At 34.6% G+C, this 15961-nt stretch overlaps 2 protein-coding genes across 2 annotated transcripts; one reads left to right on the forward strand and one right to left on the reverse strand.

Annotated features, from left to right (window-relative positions):
• Positions 1-2513: 2513 nt before the first annotated feature.
• On the reverse strand, positions 2514-4419 carry LOC140984971 (uncharacterized). Its single transcript, XM_073452684.1, has 2 exons — positions 4132-4419; positions 2514-2960 (listed from the first exon to the last, which is right to left on the reverse strand). The coding sequence occupies exons 1-2, from the start codon at positions 4385-4387 to the stop codon at positions 2731-2733; spliced, it is 486 nt and encodes a 161-aa protein (XP_073308785.1). The 5' UTR covers positions 4388-4419; the 3' UTR covers positions 2514-2730.
• Positions 4420-14184: 9765 nt separating this feature from the next.
• LOC140984023 (vascular-related unknown protein 1-like) lies at positions 14185-15256 on the forward strand. Its single transcript, XM_073451173.1, has 3 exons — positions 14185-14658; positions 14774-14842; positions 15038-15256. Exons 1-3 carry the CDS (start codon positions 14362-14364, stop codon positions 15170-15172), a joined length of 501 nt encoding a protein of 166 aa, XP_073307274.1. The 5' UTR covers positions 14185-14361; the 3' UTR covers positions 15173-15256.
• Positions 15257-15961: the final 705 nt, after the last annotated feature.

The following is a 15961-nucleotide window of genomic DNA, read 5'->3' on the forward strand; positions in this document are numbered from 1 at the left end:
TGTGTCTCGTGTATTCGAGAGCGTGGGTTTGAGGATCATGGCTAGGAAAATGCAGGAAGGTCTGGCTGTGGTCTAGGATGGGTTGGTTCGAGCATAGTCCGGGCCGAGTGTGTGTAGGATGGCTTGGCTTTGAGTTTGAAATTTTTGATTTTTTCCCGCATGATTAGCGCCACAGCGCTGCCATTTTAGCGCCGCAGTGCTTGAACTTCGGCTCTTGTAGCGCAGCAGCTCTGATGCATGGCGCCTAGGAGCTTACAAGCGCCGTAGCGCTACTCAGCCAGCGCCTAGGCGCTAATCCTGCACTTGAGAGTATTTGATTTTGATGAGCACGGCTTGTTTTGGGTGTTGTTATGGTATTGTGTTCAAAGTTGTTGACGGTTTAATTGGGTGATACAGGGTTTGGTTAGGAGCCTTCGAAATATGGTTTAAGTTGGTTAAGTACGGACTAAAACGGGGATTCCGGTCTAAGTATTAAGTGAGTTATAGAAGTTCTTGCATGGGCTCGAGTTTACGTCTAAAAAATGGTTATAAATATGTTTTGAGGTGTTTTAATAAGTTTGGCTGGCTTCGGGTCGAAATTTTGAGGTCCAGGAACAAAATGGTCATTTTGCACCCAGGTCGAGTTAGCAGTCCTGGCAGTGCCCTGATAACTAAAATTGCATGTTTAAAATGTTTATGCTTATTATGAATATGAATTTTTATGAAAATACAGAAAATACTTTGCATGCTTGGTTTTAAGAAAAATTACGCATATGCATGATTTTTATAAGTGATGAATACGATGACATGTTTTTGAAGGAGGGGAGTTGGTTGTGACTAATACGAACACGAACATGAACACGAACATGTAAGGCTAAGGCTCAGTGGATGGGTAAAACTGTCGCTGATGTTTTCGTCGCCTGGTACTCCGGTTATACGTAGATAGATCCATCGAATTTAAGTTGATACGAAAGTCAGAACTAATGATCTGAATTCAATAAAGGAAAATGAACACGTATATGTTGATATGACGAGATGCGTAATGGATACGTTATTGTTTTGTCATGTTATAGTTCATGCTTTTAATATCATGAGATGTATTTTAATTACAGTACTTTTCACTGTTGCATGTTTTGTTTAGGTACTTATTATCACAGTTCAGGTGTGTTGAGTTTTTAGAATCACTAGGTGTGAATGATGCAAATGAGTGTGACGATGTGGAGACTAGAGGCATCGAAGACTGAGTAGGAGGAGCTGGATGTGTGTACGTTAACCCGATGACCATACTTTTTCTGCACATTATATGTTTATGAGTCAGTAGTAAAACCTTGTTTACTTTATCCACTTTACATCTTTTATACGTTGATGGTCCGACAAGGTTTTGAACGTCACATTTGAGTTCTTTTAAAACAGTAATTTAGGAATTTGACGAGGTTAATTAATTTAATTGCATTATTTTTATTCAGTAGTTGAACGATTCTTTTTAAATGCATGTGTTTGAGTAATTTTCGAAAATAGCTTACCAAAAAAAAATTCCTAGTAGTATTTTAGTAGTAGACTTTACACATTGTTGCCAAACCAAGAGCAGTTCTGTCGTCGGCTTGATTTTTGCAACTCGTGCATCTTCTCGATGGATGCAGAAGATTTGTTCCAATATTTGACTAAAATTGTAATGCCCGAAATCCCCTGACGAAAATCACATGCATGAAAATTGTTAAGTTGTTAATCTAATTTAGTTAAATAGATCAACATAAACGCTTATTAAGGGGAAAGCAACCATCATAATGTGACACGTGTATCTAGAAGAATGTAGCATGAATTGTAACATTGTTTGGAGCATAAGTATATAAATCATTCTAATTTTTCAATCATCGTATTATTTTAAAAAAAAATCCGAACAAACCCCAATCCTTAACTTGCCTATTGTTAGGTTCTGGGCCAGGTCCGGTTCAAAATTAAATCATGGCCACTTCTATTATATTTTTGTCAATGTATCTCAAAAATATAACTAAAAGGTAACTGATATTTTTACATTTTAACCATTATAAATGATACTATATTTAATTTGATTAGTGTCACTGAAATTGAAATTATTGATGAAAAATGAATCGTATTTCGAAATTTAACCATTATGAGAAATATCATATTTGGTTTGGCTAATTAAAAATTACATATGCAGTACTTAAAAATGAACTTAATTTATAGTTGAAATATAATTTTGCTACACTCAGAGATTCAATCCACTGATTAAACCAGAATGAAGATAAAAAGCAGTACCATCAAAATTCAGATCTTTTTCAATCATAATATGGCTCCTCACATGCAAACACACTTGATGGCTAAATAAAATATATTGGAGTTTCGCCGATCGATAATAGTTCATATGATACCAAGGTCCCAAGTTTGAGACGACATATCGGGTTCGGAACTCAATTATAACAACCTCTTTCCCAAACTAAAAAATAAAAATAAAAAATCAATGGGAGTTTCATACATCCATCACCATCATGGTAGTTAGACATCAAGACAGATCATATGAGAATACCATAAATCATATATCATATATACAGTAAAAGTATGGGAAACTCAAAGTGGTTCACATAAATATTTTCTTGAATATGTAATTTTAACTGGCTAATTGCCAAACAAAAAATTAAATAAATGAAAAGTGACAAACGGATCAAATGTACTTTTTTCCAACCACAAATGGAATTGAATTCATATATCATGTATGTGTAACCTGGTTGTATCCTAATCTGCATCAAAATCCAAGTACATTCTATAGGCATCTCTGTCGGAAGAATAGTAACCTCGTACAAGAGTATCCACGAGGAATCCGAATTTCTTGTACAGACTCACAGCCGGGATTCTCGAGGGATCTACGTGAAGCGTTATGCGGTGGATGTTTCTTGTTCTGCATTTGTCTATTGCAGCTTTGAGCAATGCTTCCCCATGACCTTGCTTCCTGTAGTTCTCTTTCACTACATTTTATATTTACAAACACATATTATAAAAGTAAGTCCCTTTAGGAACAAAGATAAAACAAACCTCAGCACATAGTAGATTACAGAATTGTGAAAAAAGAAAGAGAATTAATAAGTTTCACCCGATCAATATCCTCAAATTATTGGATAATTTTTAACACTTTGTGGCTTTTACATGGATATTTTACGTTGCATCTTCAAACTGTAAGATAAGGCACTTTGAATCCTGAATAAAGATAGCACCTGAGATGACAGCGGAAGAACTCTCGAACGGGAGTTCAATGTACATTTTAAGCCAGGAAATATTAAAGAAAACTTAGACGAGGCGATGAATACTCGGACAAGGATCATAAAGCTCACTTTGGTTTGGAGAGACATGACAAAAGGGACCAGCAGAAAACAATAGCCGATCTACCACTGAGTAAATTATGGAAATCCGACGCGATGTATTTGGCTTGTAGTTCGGGCACGATGGACTCTACTCCTTGTAATTGTCTATGATTTATTAATGTTATTTGCATCATAGATCATAGATGCCAATAGCAAGTGTAGCGCTCGTTATAGCGCGTAGCGACGCGAAGTGAAGCCCAGTGGCTACAGGGCGCTACGTGCTACCTCTTTTCTTTCCTGCTCGCTCTTTTTAACTTCTGCCTTCCCCTGTGCTTAGCTACCCTTATTCTCAGGAATAAATGCTATCTTGAGTATTGAAACTTGCCTTAAAGGGTTCATCCTTCGCCTCTCTGAAATTTAGCCTTAACTACTGGGCGTGGCGCTACGTGCACAACACTTCCACGTAGCGAGCGTTATCGTCGCTATCAATAAAATAGCATTGAGACGATAACAGCGCCATACATCGGGCTGTCGAATTTATATGCTTGTGGCGCTGTTTTCAAATAGCTCTCATGACACGGTTTGCTATGCGATACAGCTACGGACAACCTTTGCGCTATGGGCGCTACCCACTATGGACAACTAGCTCAGATATATTTCAAAATTCATAATATCCATCAAATATGCCGAAGAAAAATTGTATATATTTCTGAAATCATATATCTTTTAGTGTAAAAGTAGTTAACCACATACAAGCATGTTAAAGCAAAACTTCAAACTACCAAACATTCTAATCCAAAAATCAAAATTAAGAACGAAAAATAAAACGAAATCGAACCTGCGAGCTTCGTGATGGAAGCACAGAGCGAAGAGGGCCAAGAATACATGACATATCCAGCAACATCACCTCCAATTTCCGTGTAAAGCAGGCCACAGTTGTTCTTTCTGAGCTCCTGCTCGAATGATTTGGCGAGGGACTCGTGTTTGGGAAACACCCTTTTCTCTATTCTCACTATTTCTTCCACCACGTCGCCCCAGTTTCCGGAGTTCCTCTGTAGTTGGCAGATGATCCCATCCGCCATTGATGACCCCATCCCACTTCCAGGCACAAACCACCCTTTTTCATCACAATTTCATTTCCATAGATGGGCTCGATCGACTTGGGCCAACTCATGGGCTATATCCACATGCATGGTTCAGCCCTTTTAATTATACTCAGGTTTCATAACATTAATTCGGTTAAACTGAATTAATCGATTGAACAAAATAAATTTGAAAATTCGATTTATTTAATTTAGGAATTCGGTTTAAATTTGTGAAAATATTGGTTAAATCAGTTCGATTTTGGGCTTTTATATAAAAAAACCGATTAACTATTTAACCGATTTTTTTAAAAAATATATATAAATTTTTATATATGACTAATATATTTATAATTGTAGTAATATATTGTTGATGTAAGATGTGGGCTTCTTAACCTTTTAATTCTTGTTGGCTTTAGCCTTTTTAAATTTTTTTTAAAAAAAAAATCGGTTACTTTGGTTAACGGCTGAAATAACCGATTTTATGTTGATTTGACTTTCACAACATTCAATTTTGGTTTGGGTTTTATCAAATAAATTTAGTTGGGTTTGATTCGATTATTCGAAACTCGATTTGATCAATCATCGAATAAACCCAATGCTGACCCTGCAGAGGGGCCGAACACAATTAGCTCGTGAATCCAACAAATAATCCATGAAATCATTACGGGACATATTAACGAATGTCTGAGGTGAAAGGAGATGAATGTGCACGAGTAACATTTATAAACTTAAGGGAAGCTATTTTCTAACGTGTGATGAGAATATATATTTTTTTAAATACATGAGGTTGATGTTTAGTTTGAATTTTGATTTCATTTTCCAAAAATCTCTCACATAAATCAAAATTGATACAAAATCTTGATGATAAAGCTCTACAGTTGATTCTTGCATATGATAAGTATGTGTTAATCTTAGAACTTTTTCTTATGAAATATATTTGTTTTACTAGCTGCTCAGTAGATATGATATCATTGGATTGTTATGTCATTTATATAAATTAAGATATACTTCACACATGACTTTTCCTCGTACAATTCTTTTATCATGATTGTATTCTTTTTTGCCATGAACACATGCATGGTTCTATGAGAGAGTTTAGAATTGAGTCTTATAATTATTTCAAAGCGGCACCATTTCTCTCACATAGGTGATTCTTTATTGTTCCGCATAAGAATCATTAAAAGTTTTATGTTTATACTCAACATTCATCGTTTCATGACAAGAACGAAGTAGAGATAATCCCCACAGTAATCCACCAAATATGTGCAATTAGATTGTCCCATTGAACCTAGTTTTTAGGATCTTCGTCGGCGTAGGTTGGTTTTTTCCTTTTCATCGATTTATTCAATAGGATTAAGTCTCATTCTCCTTGATGGTTTCACAATAAACTCTCTGTTTAACTGGTTAGCAAATCCTCTATATTATCATTTGACTTTCTATAGTCAATAGAGAAAACTTCAGTTGAATTTAGTAGTCTAATGGTATTGTGTCTATGACATATATGTTTAGAATTATTATTATACATATTGTCTTCTGTCTTTCTGATCACAGATTGTCTATCATAATATATACATATAGTCCGCACATGTTTCACCCATCTTGGAACATCTTCTAAGAATCGACATAGTCATTCATGTCACGCCCCGAGACTGAGGTGTAGATGACATCCGGTATTGTTTAACAATTTCATTGAAAACAATAAGCCTCGTAGAAAGTCGCAAAAAACCAGTTCAATTCATAAAAGAACATTGTCTTTACATAAATGAAATACAAATAATGAAGAAGATTTTCTTACAAAGAAAAGTACGAAATGCGAAAGCAAATAAACTATAATCATGAAATCAGGGACTTGATCTTCATAACTCTGGATTTCTTCACCAGCCCCAAAATTGATCTTGTTCCATCTCTTGCACCTAGTCTTCATTATTATCTGGGGAGGGACGTACGAGGATGAGAATTTTGGGAAATAGTCAGCAAGTGGAGGCTGATCGAATACTAGAATAACAAGTTATAAATATACATATCTTTAAAATGATCATTTTTCAGAGCATAAGTCAATAACGGAACAGTTCAGAACTTATATCATATCAGACGATCAGATCATATCAAATAAAACAGAATTTTAACATAACCAAATCTCATCAAATCAAAATCACATACTGAACACGATCTTGTAATAATTACCATGGGCTATTCTTGATCTTGGGCTCTCTCCGAGGTCTTCTCTTGTAAATGGGCTCCCTCTGGTACCTTTTGCCACATCCAGGCTCTCTTTGGGACATTTTTTCATAGACGGGCTCTTTCTCAGGCCTTTTCCCTTACGGGCTTTCCCGATGCGCTAATATTCGAATCATAACATGTAATGTTTAGGAAATTCGAATTACGTAACCTGACTGCATGCAGTCTAGGGTTTTTATTTAAAAAATGTGATTAATGATTTTTATGTATTTTATTGCATGAGTATTTCATGGATCGGTGTTATTTCAGGGTTATATTAAAAGTTTCATGCATTAGAATTTTTATTTGCATTTCGCGCTTGAACGAGTAACGGAGATCGGGGATAATCAGAAAAAATATTTTTATCAAATAAGTAACTTTAATTATTTAATATATGGTGTATTTAAGGGAGAATTTCGAAAATGGGCATTGGTTGAGTATTTTTACTCACCGGTCCGTATTTTAAATCGATACATAAATTTTATCGATTCAGAGGACTTTTTGAGTGTTCGGGCATTATTTTAAAAAACGTACCAAAACGAAATATTTTGCGAGAATGTCATTGGGCTTGACAGGTTTTTTTTTTAATTGCATAATAGGCCTAAAACCCTTTTAAACAATTTTATTTTAATCAGGACCCATTACACACTAACCTTGTATATAAAAAGCTATCAAACCCTAATCCTAAACCTACCCTAAACCTAGTAGCAACTTCGGCCGCCCCTTCATCACTTCAGCAGCCTCCATTTTGAAGATTTTTAGTAGCAAGTCTCGAAATCTTCCGTAGCTTTCAAGAAAATTCTTCCCCACCTCTCCGGTGCAAGCCTTACGCGCATATCTTCAAGTTTTTGAGCACGTATACGTTAAGGCACGCCATGTATCTTTCTTCTTATCATCATTCATGCTGTATATATGCTGATGTGTGCACCGTGTATGAAGATTTCAGAGACTTTTCATGTTAAAACGTTTATGCATTCGGTTTGTCATGAAATCCGCATGTTTTGCTTACAACTCACGTTTTCTCGATTATGGTGTAAGGGGCTGCTGTACCTAGGTCCTATGGGGCTGGACACGTCTAGGTCCAGGAGGTAGAAGGGTCGAGTGCATGTCGAGTCATGGCTAAGAGAAGAACCGATCTGACCTTGCTTGTGGAGGGAAGCTAGGGCTAGATCGGCTAAGGGGTTGAAGCGGCCATGCAAGGGCTGATCGGGACTGTGGTGCAGACCCTGGAGGGTCCAAGCTGTGGTCCATAATGGCTGGAGCTTGGCTGTTTTTTGGTATAGGATAAGATCGAAAGGCTTGGAGGCTAGTAGGCGCGCGGGGAGAGCAATTCGGGTCATGCGCGTGAAGTCGAGTGAATGGGCTGTAGGCTCGAGTGAGTGGTCCAGAAAAGGTGTGCTAGGCTCGGTCTTGGTCCTAGGGTATGTTGGTTTGAAGTTGGTCCGGCATAGCGTGGGCCAGAGTTGAAGGTTTGTGGCTTGAAGCGCTAGGGTTTTGTAGTTGGCAAGAGTAGAAAAATTTCCATCAAGGTTTCAGCGGCTTATGAGGGTCCTAATTGGCCTGGTTTAGGTTAATTAGGGGCTGGTAGGATGTTTTTAAAGTGTGGTAAAAAAATTGAGAAAATTTGGTTAAGTTTTGAATTGATTCAGGTTAAAATCGGGACCTCGGTCCAAGTTTTAAAACGAATCATATAAGTTTTGAAACGGGCTCGAGTTTATGTCTAATAAATGCTTATTATTATGTTTTGAGGTGTTTTAAGGAGTTTGGCAGGCTTCGGGTCAAAATTTTGCGATCCAGGGATAAAATGGTCAATTAGGGTTTCCAAGAGCAAAATGGTCATTTTGCACGCGTGTCGAGTTTTAGTCCTGGCAGCGCCCTAAAAACGATTTTGACATGTTTCAAATGTTTATGTTATCATGTATATGACTTTTTATGAATTTATGAAAAATACGTTGCATGCTTGATTTTAAGGAAAATTACGTGTATGAATTATTTTTATAAGTGATGAAAATGATGACACTTTTTGAAGGAAGGGAGTTGGTTGTAATTAACTAATATGTATATGTATACGATGAGTTGTAAGGCCAAGGCTCAATGGATGGGTAATATTGTCGCTGATGTCCACGCTGTCGGGTATCACTGTTATACGTAGATGGATCCATCGAATAGAACTGATACGATGGAGCTGATACGAAAGTCACAACTAATGAACAAAAACAATTAAAAGAGATGAACACGTATATGATGATATGTTGAGACATTTTTTGACACATATGCTTTATTGTGTTTACGTTTACGCTTTAAATATCATGAAATGTATTTTTATTACGGTACTTTTCACTGTTGCCTGGTATTTATATGTACTTCCTATAACGTTACAGGTGTGTTGAGTCTTTAGACTCACTAACTGTGAATGATGCAGGTGAGCATAATAATCAGGAGATTGGAGGTGCCGACGACTGAGTAGGCAGAGTTGGATGTGCTCACGCGAACCCGAGGGCCGTGTTTTCCGCACATCATGTTTTGATATTGGAGTGATTTTGGATATTTACATACTATGTTTTTTTATTATGTTGTTGGTTATCAGGAGTTTCACATGTTTCATATTTGATTTATTTTTAAAACGTAAGCTTGGAGATGACGATTTGTCATAAATTTTAACTGCAGTATTTTTACCTGTTAGTTGATTACTAGTTTTGTGGACAAAAATTCTCTCATGTCATATGCTCCCTTATGGTATATTTATAGAGTTCGATTCATGATCCCATTAGGAATCTCTCTTCCATCAGGTTTCCTGATCCTTATCTCACGAGGACTCTTTAATTCCATTATAATAAAAATCTCATATTATTAGTATATAATGTATTTATCAACTTTTGATAATGTATGATATATTAATATTAATATTAATATATACACACATATTTTATATCTCCATATAAAGTATATATATATATATATTAATATTAATATATCTACACATACACATTTACTTGCATAGAAATATTAATTAAATTAAATAATAATTATTTAATTTATATAATTAACTCATCAGTTAATTAATTCTAGACCCCTGTAGAACATTTTATGAGAATTTGTACATATTAGAAGTCACTTTATTACTAGTACTATAATTTAATTAGTCAATTCTAAATTCACTAAATAAATGATTCCGAACTCATTATAACTTCGATCAACGATCCGACAGCGCCGATGTATAAATGATATAAGTCTTGTTCATATAATGAAAATCGAAAAATTTAAAACATCAAAATTTTCACTTACCATAATGGACAACTGCTAGTTTAGTGAACTTCTTCACCAAAATAGACAGTTTCACTCTCTTTTCTCAATTAAAATTTAGCTAACTTTCATTTCTTACATCCTATGTAATCAGTTTATAAACCATTTTATAAGCACCTTATTTGATCTCCATCAAACTATAGTCGTCAAAATCAACTCCTTGAATTTTGACTTTCTCAACGGGAACACAGAGTCCGATACTTGTGTGTGGTTCGGGGATACAGCTAGTCGTAGGTTCACTTCTACATGTGATCATTCAAAATAACATTTATTCTTATTCGGGCTTACCCTAATTTGCCTCATTCTTTTCATCAACTCTTTGATCAAGAATGTAATAACTCATTTCTGATTGGACCCATCAAATCATGGTAAGAGAGTCTAGTAGCATCGCTTCATGATCCCCTAGGTATCGCTGATAGTATCTACAAGAACCTTAATTCATGATTATCGTGCAGTATGGTCCCTTCATCACATATATCACAATCGAATATGCAATCATTAGTATATCGAGAGTTTTATATGAATTCGATAACGATGTAATTTATATTTGAGTATTAATAGTGGCATGATATGTGTAACTTGGAAAATACTTTTCTCTAAAGCGCATTTCTTGCTTTGGCCAGATACTCCTTGCACTATTAATTCATCAGACCACATAAGATTCTTCACCCGTAAGCAAATGGTGAATCTCCGACTACAATGCATTTGCTCCTACGTATTTTGGAACTACACCCAACCTCTCCACATGATGATCCTCAATGGAGTCTGCAAACGGATCAAAATATATACTAGTACGTATAGCCCATACATTGTCCCGAGTCAAAGGACTAATGATCTATAAACATATATAACCGTGGACTATTTCACTCGACAAGTGAGAACCACTTGGAAAGTCTGAGAGAAGATTGTTCAGTGCATCATCATATGATCACTCATCTGTATGAATGAATATCCTCATGCCTTGGTCAATAAAACATTGCGTCTATATCATAGATGCTAGTCTCAAGCTCAAGCGACATTTATCTTTATTTTAGATGGATGATACGATCAAGAACTTGTTTAGAATATACAGTACACTTCCTAATGAGTATCATGATCTTACGTTGCGAGACAGATCTCATGGTACTATTGTATATTCAAGGACTTTATTTATGTTGCTTGCATGAGTATACAGATAAAACACAATACTATAATTGAATAAAATCATAAAATATTATTAAAATAAAGATTTTTTTACGTTATAGTCAATAAAAGCCCAAGAGAAAAGTTGGCTTGCTGGACATCTACACTAATAGTGTGAAAATACTATATGTTAGGATTGGTTTGAAGGGTCAAAGTGTTTTGAAGGAGTGTTGAATAAACACTTTAAGATTTTTGGCTCTTTTTTGGTAATGGTGAATTAGTTTAGTGATAAACTGAATTCAAGAATCTTGTTATCGATATCAGTCAGTTAACTAATATAAGTGCGGAAATAAATTAACTGATAAATTGAATTCTCAAAGAATAACTTAAACAAAGAACACAAAGATTTTATGGATGTTTGGAGGCTTCAAAAATGCTCCTACGTCACCCTTTCTATCACAATGATAGGTTTTTCACTAAAAGATTTTGATTAATTACAAAAGCTATAATAACCCACTTCAGTGGACTTAGACACCGCCAAACTAAAACTCTTAGTTCCCTTTACAATTTATCAGTATACAACTGATTTTCTATTTTTAGAACAACTGATCTTAGAAGATCGAATACAACAATGTAATATGTTAGTGCTTTAACTCAGATGATACCCCAAAAGCTATGAAATATCTATATTACGTGTGAGCTTTTCTATATGAATATCGTAACTGAACTTGTATACTTGAATTCAAAATTCACTCAGAATAATTGTGCAAAAGTTCTTGTCTTAACTTAACTCATCGGCTATTTATAGGCTTTGCTTCTAACGGTAACGTTGAATGCATTAATTATTACTTATCCGCTTTCCGAATATGTCAACATTCTTTTGACAATAGTACACTGTGACATTCTGATATGCGGCACTCCCATTATGAGTTACACTCTGTTTTTGTACAAATTGTCGGTTGTTGGCTATGCTTTAACTGATGACGTGTCAAAATGATTATTAGTTGACTATATAGCCGATCAGTTGAGCTGACTGTATAACTGATCAGTTCCAACTGATGGTTCAGTTATATTTACAAATTCAGTTGGCTTCGATCAGTTCGATTGCCTCTGATTATTTAACTAATTAATTATCAGTTCGGGCAATTTCAGTTTAGATAGTTTCAGCTCGAATAAATTCAGTTGAGCCGATCAGTTCTACAATTTTCAAAAGCTTTATTTGTCAAACTCCGAAATTCTGATTATAATACTCTAGGTGGAGTATAGCGGATATGTCGAGAAGCGGAGGTTCTGAGATTGAGAGTAGAGAAGTTGCGGGAGCTCGGGTCACCATATTTTGAAACTTTTTTTGGAATAAATTTATCAACGTTTAAATCAATATATTTCATTCTTATTCTAAAAAATGTCAAGCTCTTTATTCATTTTCAAAATAAAACACCGTGACTGCTTGGTATCTCAGTTGAGGTTAATTATTTTTATTTTACAGGATTGAGAGCGACAGTAGGCCTATTTCTATTATTAGAAATTGTGTTTATGTTTGAGATAGTCAAAATACAGTTGAGATGTTGCCCGTTTGTCTATATAATTTAATTTCACAAAACTGAAAATTTGATACTTTAAATATTTTTTTTGAAATTTAAATAAAATAAAATGGGCACTTATAATTTATTAAAACAAATTCTTTCCCGAAAAAAAATATTTATTTACTTTTGTCGGAGAACCGGAGCCTCACACAAATTAGTCCATTAACTCGCCAAATTTTGGTCTTGGTGCATTAATTTTTATTATCCGACTATTTTGATTCAATTCTCGGTGTGGCGATAAACAAATTAACAATTCCTTATATCACATCAGCACTTCAAAGAAATATGATTTAAAGCAAAAAAAAAAAAAATCAAAGTTAAGAAACAAAAACCAAATATTGAATACTCAGTGGACCAAAATTCAAAATGAAACAAGTTAGTACGTCAAAAAAAATTATTTTTTCTTTTAAGAATCATATACATGTCGAGCATGTATTGTTATATCTAAAGCAAGTGGTATGCCCCCCATAGTGCGCCAAGGTCATACTAAAATTTTTTGGGTCAAATACCCAAAATCTTTAAAACTTGTATTCGTTGTTTAAATTAACGATAGCAGCCGTTATGCCATCTGCCAACCTTTTTATTTGGACACCATCTGTTTGATAAAATATAAATAAGTAAAAAAAACATTAAAGATATAGTCATTACCAATCCTCATTCCAAATTATTTAATTTGTAATTAAAAAAAGGTTAATTATATAAACTAATACACGTACGAGGCAATCTTATTTCCATTGATAGTGATGGTCACCCACCTCGATCCCCTTAGGTTTTTTTCAACTGTCGCAACTTCGTGTGCCCCCTACTCCAAGAATATTCCACATTGTGGGTACCCTTTTTCTCCATTTTTCAAACCTTAATATATTAGTGTCCCAAAAGTTCTCATTATAATAATACCAATTTTCTAGATAATTAATAACTCAATGTAGACAAAAACTTGTGTGAGACGGTCTCACGAGCCGTATTTTGTGAGATGGATATCTTATTTGAGTCATCTATGAAAAAGTATTACTTTTTTATGCTGAGAGTATTACTTTTTATTGTGAAATATCGGTAGGGTTGATCCGTCTCACAGATAAAGATTCGTGAGACCGTTTCACAAGAGACCTACTCCTCAAAGTATCTTATGTTTCCAGTATACAAATTTCCTAATTTCCATCAGATTTTCTAGCTATTGTTCAATTCTAGGTTTTTATCCGGATCGATTTTTGGTTCGGTCATTTTTATCATGTCAATATATTCTGATTACATATTTTCTCTTCGTCATATTATATTATCAAGTACAAGATGCTCAGGTTGAATTTGGATATTTGGAGAAAGGAATTTCATTTGAGAAAAGAGCTCAAAAATGAATTTCAAACGACACATATCTTAAATAATTGTATATGAAACATGTCACAGTTATTATTAAAAATGCTTAATTTGAAATGAAATGTATTTGAAATTCTTTTGAAATTTGTGGTGCAAAGACATAACACTGCTTTGATACGGGAAAAATCTGAGTTCGAACTCAAGTGATAACGAAAAAACTTCGACCATCATTTAAATAAATAAATAAATAATAATAAATGATCATGATACTTTGTGTGCATGTGTTTGAACTCATGACGTCCTAAGTTCTACTCCAATACCCTAATAAAATAAGTTTAGTGTTTAAAAGATACTCCTACGTGCAGGCTGCAACAACCACTTGACCTTCCTCTTCATATATAAATTCTCGCAAATCCCAAACACATTTCTTCTAAGAATTATCAGATAATGGATGACCATATGAATTCATCCTATAACCAAATGCCGACGTCTCACGATCAAGATAGTGGTTGGTCTGCTTACTTGGATGATTTTCCACTAATGAACCAGACAGAAGACACCTATTATTGTTTGAATCCGTCCTTGGTCTCGGATGCGGCTTGGACTGGATCGTTCGATCATAAAAACACCGAAAAAGTCAAGAAACCGAGTTCGAAGAACCGGAGGAGTAATAGGAAGAAGTATTTTTGGCAGAATGACGATGATTTGGAAGATACAGCGTGTTCTCCGGCGAACAGCCCCAAGGTATGTGGATCATATGGGAGTTTTCCCACTTTATTGTTTTTCAAAATTTTGAAGATTTTATTTTTGTGATGATTCGGTTGTATGTCTAAAATTCTTCCGCAAATTAATCATATAGGTTGGCGGTAGGAAGATGAAGATGAAGATGAAGATGGAGGGCAGCTATAAAACAAATGAGGATCAAATGGTAATTGTCACATGGTCTCGACGTTTTGATTACGTATTTTTGCTTTCACGATTTTCATCTTCTATATTGTCAAATTTAGTTTGTCATATATACGAAACTTTGAAATTTTACAACTTCCGAATTGAAGTAAAAGAAACTTAGGCACCTTTGAAGAAAGATTTTCATGCTTGTAAATAAATGTTTTTCTTTTCCCAGGGAAAGCAAGTTGGGGAAGAAGGGAAAAGTGGCAAGAGCATGAATATGGATGAGACGGAAAATGCCTATTTTGACCTCAAGAAGAAGGGACTATGTCTCATGCCATATTCCTCGTTCGTGGACTATAATGAATGAAGTTGGCTAAAATAGTCAATTCAATTTTTTTTCTCTTACTGGATTGTTTCCTATATCTATGCACGTCTACTTGAGTGGCTGCCCTTTTTTCCATTGTATATTAAACAAATTTTTTTATTGTTATTAATAGAAGATTCCATCCGTGTTGCTCTTGTCAGTATCACACATTAAAATAATTTAAAATTCTATTTACAATATAAAAATTTTAAAATATCAATTCTTTAAAATTCTATTTACAATATAAAATTTTTAAAATATTAATTCTATTCTGTTAAACTATCACAATGTTTCAGACATAATTAAAAAGAGTATGTCTTTTATGAGACGGTCTCACAAATTTTTATATGTAAGACGGATCAACCCTACTAATATTCACAATAAAAATTAATATTCTTAGCACAAAAAATAATAAATTTTCATGGATGATCCAAATAAGATATTCGACCCACGAAATTGATATGTGATACCGTCTCGCAATAGTTTTTTTGAATTAAAAAAAGGAAAATGAGGCTAATATTATGGACATAATCTCGAGGACTCACGAGGACACTTTGGCCAGGAAAGTAGATTCAATAGGGAATTAATTACATATATATCAACGACCGACCACACCCATTATCCCCCACATAGTGTAGGGACGGAAACGTTTCTTAATTAAGGGGAGACCTGAGTTTTAAGTTCGTCTTAAAATAAAAACCCTTCCACCCAATGTATGCAATATTTATACACAAAAAGTATTATGAAATTGTCTCACGTATCAATTTCGTGATAAGGATTTCCTACTCAATC

This window comes from Primulina huaijiensis, chromosome 9 (genome assembly GCF_012295235.1).
Source record: "Primulina huaijiensis isolate GDHJ02 chromosome 9, ASM1229523v2, whole genome shotgun sequence".
NCBI lineage: Eukaryota > Viridiplantae > Streptophyta > Magnoliopsida > Lamiales > Gesneriaceae > Primulina > Primulina huaijiensis.

Bases quoted from the DNA above. Each gene is read 5' to 3' on its own strand.
- LOC140984971 (XM_073452684.1), bottom strand. From the start codon at position 4,387: ATGGGGTCATCAATGGCGGATGGGATCATCTGCCAACTACAGAGGAAC. The intron at 2,961-4,131 runs GTTCGATTTCGT...TATAAAATGTAG, and splicing joins TTCCATCACGAAGCTCGCAG to TGAAAGAGAACTACAGGAAG.
- LOC140984023 (XM_073451173.1), top strand. From the start codon at position 14,362: ATGGATGACCATATGAATTCATCCTATAACCAAATGCCGACGTCTCAC. The intron at 14,659-14,773 runs GTATGTGGATCA...TTAATCATATAG, and splicing joins CTCCGGCGAACAGCCCCAAG to GTTGGCGGTAGGAAGATGAA. The intron at 14,843-15,037 runs GTAATTGTCACA...TTCTTTTCCCAG, and splicing joins AAACAAATGAGGATCAAATG to GGAAAGCAAGTTGGGGAAGA.